Source organism: Centruroides sculpturatus, unplaced genomic scaffold (genome assembly GCF_000671375.1).
Source record: "Centruroides sculpturatus isolate CEXI.00-Female unplaced genomic scaffold, Cexi_2.0 scaffold83, whole genome shotgun sequence".
In the NCBI taxonomy this organism is placed as follows: domain Eukaryota; kingdom Metazoa; phylum Arthropoda; class Arachnida; order Scorpiones; family Buthidae; genus Centruroides; species Centruroides sculpturatus.
The window spans coordinates 248,844-257,303 of record NW_019384393.1 but is presented as its reverse complement, the minus strand read 5'-3'; the positions used below and the strand labels follow the sequence as shown (position 1 = coordinate 257,303).

Genomic DNA, 8,460 nt, shown 5'->3' with positions numbered 1-8,460 from the left:
GGCAGTTCGGTCGTGACAAATTTTGACTAATCATAGCGATACTTTTGCTTATCCTGATTGCATTTTTAAAATGCAACTAGGATAAGTAAAAGCATCATCATGTCAGCAGCTCATGAAAATTCATGGTAGCCTAATTACTCTCCTACATTCGAATCGGAGTTACTCAAACTAGTAGACAGACTCCTTAACCACCTAGACCATCCGGCTATCCTGCTCCTTAATGTTAGTCTGGCGCCCACAAATTGAAATCTTAAAAGTTATATATATTTTATATGGCAAAAACTATTTTTATGATAGTAATATAAGAAAATAATATCTTATATTTTGAGCATTAAAATAATATAATGATGTTTTTCACTCAATAATTTAAGAAATGTATCGCTAACTTACTATATTTATCTGTAAATAAAATTTTAATTTGATTAATTAACAAGGTCATCACGTTAAATTAAAATAAAATCGCTATAAAGTGTTCTTTATTGATCCTAATTTAAAGATATCAAATACGATTGAATCTGAATATTTTAAATATTTATAATGTAACGATATAAAAAAAAAAACATATAGGTCTATTTAAAATATTTTCTTTTCTGTAACCATATTTTATGCCGTTCTGTCTCATTAATAAATTGATGGAGTTTACAAAAATCATTTTTGTTGTAATTTAATTAATTTGCTATCGAACATTCGCTTATAAACACTTAGAAAAATCCAAAATTTAAATTAAAAAACTGTTAACGAGTTAGGTATATTTTGATCGTATAGATATAGAATTTTATAGAATTGCTACTTAAATATATTAATGGATATTAGAGAAATTTTATGAGAGCATTGAAATCAGCATTAAGTGGAAGTTTAGAACTTTTAAGAAAACTATCGTGTAAATTGTGTCAAATCGTTCAGAGATGTCGCTAGAATCTCTAAATTCAATATAAAATGAAGGAAAAATTGACTTGAACCTCTTAAAAATATCAAACTTTAAATTTTTATATATAAATTTACGTCTCTAAATACACAAAAGTATTGGATGATCTTTTATTATCTTAGCAAAATAGGTTGAAAAATACGGATCCAAACAATACTTAGCGCACAAATCTTATTTTAGGTACTGGATATTTATATACTTTCAATTTAATAAATACAGCATAAATTAATTAAGCAATTACAGGCTTAATTAATTTATGCTGTATTTATAATTGCTGATAGCATAGTGATAAGTGAAATCATTATAAAAGTTACAAGCAGATTCTTGACTGATTGGATTTATACATTTATAATTACTTTGCATCACGAAAAGGCAGATTAAATAGCTATATTAACTGTAATTATAATAATGTTTATTAAAACCTTTAATAAAGCACTATTTTTACCATTATATTATACATCTATGTAAAGTATATATAGTACAGTAAATTTTATATTTATGTATAAAATATATAACTAATTAATGTTTAGCTTTTTTTTATATTTTTTCTCTTAAATTCTATTTAGTTAATTAAAAAAAAAATGTTGTACCCTTTCATGTCCAAAAACATTTAATTTTAACATAAAAACAAAAAATTAGTTTCCTGAAAATGAAGAATTATATGGTAAACCAACAAGCAATCAACTTAATATAGCTTTTGCATTATTATCGTAGTACATTAAATAATGAACAGGTATGATTTTATAAAGTATTATAAATGATTGAATAAAAGTTTAATTAAAATATTAGAATATATATAAGTGCAATAGACAGTTTGTAAAAGTGGCAACTAAATTTATAAAATATGGAAAAGTACATCTATAATTCATACAAAAACATACGTCAGTATATTGGGCTGTAATCTGAAAAAATTGTAGACCTATAAATTTCCACTGTCGTCCGTCCGTCTGTCATTCTTTCCTTAATCTCGAGAACGAAATTAGATAAATGAAACTCGAAACCAGTTATGGAAACCTTAGGGATAGGAGGCCCCGATTAACTATATAAGAACTTCTGGTGTAAACCAGAATTCATGTTATTTTAATTGAAAATTTTTCTCCGAATGGTGTTAGATAGATGACCGTTAAAGGAAAAGTATGATATACAAGGACAAGCCACTACTAATTTGAGNAAGACTATACTCTGAAATATTACTGAGGTTCTTTGACCATACAAATTCAGTTCTGGGACTTCAGAGTGGTAAACTAACATCTTAATCAGCTGCCAAATTGATTTGACTTTTTTTATGAGTTGTTTAAACACATGTAGCAACAAACAGTCTTTCACTCTAACCTTATTCCACAATTGAGGCAGTCAGTAAAAAATTAATTTGAAGTTTTATGATTTGTTAGAATAATTACACTTTTTCTGATTTCTTTCAGTACAGAATAGTTTTTGTATGCTCTTTGATGTTAAAATCTAGAAGTATTTTGAGTTTAATTACAAAAGTCAAATAAAAAAACAGAATTTGTGCAAATACAAGTTTATTAAATATGTTATATATACTGATAAATAAGTTATAAGTCTTTCTTCTGATTTATTAACTAAAATTGATTATTTTGTGTTAACACATCCTATTATATTAATTGGTTTATCATAATATTTCTCTAGTTTTTAAGGTCTGAAGCAAATCTTCTATTTTTCCATACAAACAGTATTTTTTTTACACAGATTGTTTGGACATGATAAACCAAAGAATGTAAAAACAGATTTAGGTTTATTATTTAACTAAACTATTTCATCAAATCTATCATTGTAAATTTAAAATAAATATAGATTTTATTTCATTTCTAAAGTTTTTGTGTAGGCTTTTCAATTCAATACTTATTTGAGTTTCTGTCTTTGACAGTTGACAAGAAAAAGATTCCTCCTTTCATAAGTTTTACTATATTTTTTAAGACTGTCAATGTTTATTAATGAATTTAATTTTGTATCTTAAATAGTTTTTGTTATAAGAACATTTTCAAATATCTAAAACCAAATATTTGAAATAATTTAAAAATCTCCTTCATTGCAGTTTATAAACTGAAGAAATATCATTATTATTCAGCATATTAACAACTCCCTTATAATCAAGATATTTTCAGGGAAAAATTATTCCTAATCTTCAAAAATATATTCATAAAATTATAATGGCTATAGAATTTCATATTAATAATAAATTTGGAATTACAAAATTCATAAATTATGTAAACTGAAGCAGATGTATTGATACTTAGATGTAATAGTTGTTATAACTTTTGACAGGTTGCCAACAGAACCATTTTAGAGTTGAAAGCAGTTGCTAATTTAGTATCAATGTTTTTCCAAAACAATCGTTAGTAATTGTTGTAAACTTTTAAAAACCCTATCAAAAATAAATAGTGACAAATTTTTCATTTTATTCACATTGTACTTTGTTTTATCTATTGACTTATGATTTATAACAATTTAAAATAGAGTTTACATATTTTAAGTTATAAGCTCAAATTATTTTTCCAACATTAAAAGAATGTTGCTTATGATTGTAATTGAAAATATAATTAATTAATTCTGATATGTAACATAAATCTTCATACTAAATAATAGAATTTCTCAACTATTCTGTATTAAAGTCACTAAAATGCTTAATTAATTTTACATAGAAGAACTGCTTACATCTTGCTCTGGCTTCTTGAGTTAAGACTTGAGTTAGAACGTGATTTCTGAATTCTTCTTCTTTAATTTTTCTCTCTTCTTCTTCGTTCTGTCGAGATCCTTGATTTCCCTAAAAATACAAATAGATGCCATTTAAGAAGAGTGAAGTTTATTTTCTAAATATATCATATTAAAATTTATCTCAAATTAACTGCATATTGCTGCTGGAGTTCTGCTAGACGTTTAGCACGCAACGCTTCCAACTCTGTATCCGCCATTTTCTACATCAACGCCACCTTTCGTTTTGTAATTTTATGAAAATTTAAATTTTATATTATTAACAAATAAATTTAGAAGTAATGTATTCGTTTAAAATAGGAAAGAAAAAGATTGTATTAAAATATCAAAAAGTAACATAAAAATTTATTATATGAAATAATTTTTAAATATCGCGTAATTTTTTATTGTCTGTTAATTAACTTTTTGCTGATATCAATACGCAATGGCGGATTTACCAGGAAGAAAAACAATCGATTACTCGAGGCCCCGTGTTGAGAGAAACCCGTCGGAATACTTCTGTTTATTATTATTATTATTATTATTTTGCAGAAATTGTCTTTTGATAATGTGATTGGGCAGTTCGCGGCTGAGAAGAGTCGGAAAAAGTTGTGATGTAAACGATATACTAAAAATTATATATATTAATGATATATAAGTTTAATTCTTTCTTCAGTTTCTGCCTTTTGTTCTGACTTTTTTTTTCTTAGTTGAACAGGGCCCCGAAAAAATTAAATTGCTTGGGGACCCTTTGACGGTTCTGTCTATTTGAGGAAATACAGTAGATATTGTCGGAAATGGAATTCATATTGAGTGGGACTCGAACTTTAAGTTTCTTAATGAAAATTTAATTCTCATGCAACAATATGTTTTTATTATTTTTTAATTTTTTTTATTAATTTCTTATCTATTTAGAAAAATCAGACAGCGGGATAACGGACGGTATGTCTTGCGAATTGATTGATTGATTAATTAATTCCGGGCATCAGCATATCGTAAACTGTATAATCGACCACAATTACATCCATAAACGAGAGGAATTAACTCTCAATGAGATTGAATAGTATAGACAGGGTTATTAGAGTTAAGGTTATTCGACTCCGAGAAAATAGGTCAATTTTACTGTGGTTCTTAAGTGATTAATACGGGCACACCAGTTGGTTGAGATAGTAAACGACATACATTAATAAAAGTAGTAACTTTTAGACTAAAACTAAAAAGACATTCAAAATACAAAAAAAAAAATTATTTAATACAAATTCAGTTCTGGGACTTCAGAGTGGTAAACTAACATCTTAATCAGCTGCCAAATTGATTTGACTTTTTTTATGAGTTGTTTAAACACATGTAGCAACAAACAGTCTTTCACTCTAACCTTATTCCACAATTGAGGCAGTCAGTAAAAAATTAATTTGAAGTTTTATGATTTGTTAGAATAATTACACTTTTTCTGATTTCTTTCAGTACAGAATAGTTTTTGTATGCTCTTTGATGTTAAAATCTAGAAGTATTTTGAGTTTAATTACAAAAGTCAAATAAAAAAACAGAATTTGTGCAAATACAAGTTTATTAAATATGTTATATATACTGATAAATAAGTTATAAGTCTTTCTTCTGATTTATTAACTAAAATTGATTATTTTGTGTTAACACATCCTATTATATTAATTGGTTTATCATAATATTTCTCTAGTTTTTAAGGTCTGAAGCAAATCTTCTATTTTTCCATACAAACAGTATTTTTTTTACACAGATTGTTTGGACATGATAAACCAAAGAATGTAAAAACAGATTTAGGTTTATTATTTAACTAAACTATTTCATCAAATCTATCATTGTAAATTTAAAATAAATATAGATTTTATTTCATTTCTAAAGTTTTTGTGTAGGCTTTTCAATTCAATACTTATTTGAGTTTCTGTCTTTGACAGTTGACAAGAAAAAGATTCCTCCTTTCATAAGTTTTACTATATTTTTTAAGACTGTCAATGTTTATTAATGAATTTAATTTTGTATCTTAAATAGTTTTTGTTATAAGAATATTTTCAAATATCTAAAACCAAATATTTGAAATAATTTAAAAATCTCCTTCATTGCAGTTTATAAACTGAAGAAATATCATTATTATTCAGCATATTAACAACTCCCTTATAATCAAGATATTTTCAGGGAAAAATTATTCCTAATCTTCAAAAATATATTCATAAAATTATAATGGCTATAGAATTTCATATTAATAATAAATTTGGAATTACAAAATTCATAAATTATGTAAACTGAAGCAGATGTATTGATACTTAGATGTAATAGTTGTTATAACTTTTGACAGGTTGCCAACAGAACCATTTTAGAGTTGAAAGCAGTTGCTAATTTAGTATCAATGTTTTTCCAAAACAATCGTTAGTAATTGTTGTAAACTTTTAAAAACCCTATCAAAAATAAATAGTGACAAATTTTTCATTTTATTCACATTGTACTTTGTTTTATCTATTGACTTATGATTTATAACAATTTAAAATAGAGTTTACATATTTTAAGTTATAAGCTCAAATTATTTTTCCAACATTAAAAGAATGTTGCTTATGATTGTAATTGAAAATATAATTAATTAATTCTGATATGTAACATAAATCTTCATACTAAATAATAGAATTTCTCAACTATTCTGTATTAAAGTCACTAAAATGCTTAATTAATTTTACATAGAAGAACTGCTTACATCTTGCTCTGGCTTCTTGAGTTAAGACTTGAGTTAGAACGTGATTTCTGAATTCTTCTTCTTTAATTTTTCTCTCTTCTTCTTCGTTCTGTCGAGATCCTTGATTTCCCTAAAAATACAAATAGATGCCATTTAAGAAGAGTGAAGTTTATTTTCTAAATATATCATATTAAAATTTATCTCAAATTAACTGCATATTGCTGCTGGAGTTCTGCTAGACGTTTAGCACGCAACGCTTCCAACTCTGTATCCGCCATTTTCTACATCAACGCCACCTTTCGTTTTGTAATTTTATGAAAATTTAAATTTTATATTATTAACAAATAAATTTAGAAGTAATGTATTCGTTTAAAATAGGAAAGAAAAAGATTGTATTAAAATATCAAAAAGTAACATAAAAATTTATTATATGAAATAATTTTTAAATATCGCGTAATTTTTTATTGTCTGTTAATTAACTTTTTGCTGATATCAATACGCAATGGCGGATTTACCAGGAAGAAAAACAATCGATTACTCGAGGCCCCGTGTTGAGAGAAACCCGTCGGAATACTTCTGTTTATTATTATTATTATTATTATTTTGCAGAAATTGTCTTTTGATAATGTGATTGGGCAGTTCGCGGCTGAGAAGAGTCGGAAAAAGTTGTGATGTAAACGATATACTAAAAATTATATATATTAATGATATATAAGTTTAATTCTTTCTTCAGTTTCTGCCTTTTGTTCTGACTTTTTTTTTCTTAGTTGAACAGGGCCCCGAAAAAATTAAATTGCTTGGGGACCCTTTGACGGTTCTGTCTATTTGAGGAAATACAGTAGATATTGTCGGAAATGGAATTCATATTGAGTGGGACTCGAACTTTAAGTTTCTTAATGAAAATTTAATTCTCATGCAACAATATGTTTTTATTATTTTTTAATTTTTTTTATTAATTTCTTATCTATTTAGAAAAATCAGACAGCGGGATAACGGACGGTATGTCTTGCGAATTGATTGATTGATTAATTAATTCCGGGCATCAGCATATCGTAAACTGTATAATCGACCACAATTACATCCATAAACGAGAGGAATTAACTCTCAATGAGATTGAATAGTATAGACAGGGTTATTAGAGTTAAGGTTATTCGACTCCGAGAAAATAGGTCAATTTTACTGTGGTTCTTAAGTGATTAATACGGGCACACCAGTTGGTTGAGATAGTAAACGACATACATTAATAAAAGTAGTAACTTTTAGACTAAAACTAAAAAGACATTCAAAATACAAAAAAAAAAATTATTTAAGATATTACATTTTACTTTTAAGTAAAAAAGCATGTAAGAAGCAATTTATATGATTTCGCCATTTTTTTACTTTAAAATTATATGATTGTTTCTGGTTTATATTTTTATTTTAAAAATCTATGCTTTAAAATTAGAAATTATAAAAGGTGCACGATTATTTCTTTTGAAATTTATAGTCTAAACTTAAATTAAAAACACATTTTAATTAAAATATTTTATAGCAGAAATAAACAAACATGTAACACTAATACAAATATCTATAGGGCCTACCAAATGTATTACAAGTGAGTTACAAGATTACTTGTATTTTAAAAGTAATATAATTATAAAAATAAAATACTGTAATTGATTTTAAGGATAATTTTGACAATATGATGTAAAATATTTCTATCATCTCATTTTTACAGATATTATATTTACTACTGTCTGCTGTTTCAAGTCATGTTATGTTTCTACTAATTATTAGACTATATATTATTTATTTAATTATTTTTTGTAATGCTTTACATTTCATTAATAAAGTAACAATATATTAATTATTATTAATTTATTCAAAATATGATTTAAAATATTAGTGCCAATTAACTGAGTTTACTGTAGATATATTTTTATTATTATGTATACCACTCAAAAGAATGTAGCAAGGCTTTCATAAATTAGCTTAGAAAATGAAATAAAACCAGAATGGAGAAACATATTTTATAAATTCTTTTTATGAAAACAAGTTTTAGTGCGTCGGATGTAGTGTGGTTCTTTACAAGTTCTCTTAATTTCTTGTTTGATTCATTACATCCAGGAGCAGCACATGCATTCCT

The 8,460-nt window shown here is 25.7% G+C and overlaps 1 protein-coding gene across 1 annotated transcript; it reads right to left on the bottom strand.

Annotated features, from left to right (window-relative positions):
* Nucleotides 1-3,542: 3,542 nt before the first annotated feature.
* Nucleotides 3,543-6,613, bottom strand: LOC111618274. The gene is made up of 3 exons (XM_023359770.1): nt 6,548-6,613; nt 6,340-6,465; nt 3,543-3,710 (listed from the first exon to the last, which is right to left on the bottom strand). Exons 1-3 carry the CDS (start codon nt 6,611-6,613, stop codon nt 3,543-3,545), a joined length of 360 nt encoding a protein of 119 aa, XP_023215538.1.
* Between the last annotated feature and the right edge of the window lie 1,847 nt (nt 6,614-8,460).

What these genes read in the sequence shown, in the direction of transcription:
- LOC111618274 (XM_023359770.1), bottom strand. Translation starts at nt 6,613, where the DNA reads ATGGCGGATACAGAGTTGGAAGCGTTGCGTGCTAAACGTCTAGCAGAA. An exon ending in AACTCCAGCAGCAATATGCA is followed by an intron (nt 6,466 to 6,547) that starts GTTAATTTGAGA and finishes TTGTATTTTTAG; the next exon opens with GGAAATCAAGGATCTCGACA. An exon ending in GATGTAAGCAGTTCTTCTAT is followed by an intron (nt 3,711 to 6,339) that starts GTAAAATTAATT and finishes TTGTATTTTTAG; the next exon opens with GGAAATCAAGGATCTCGACA.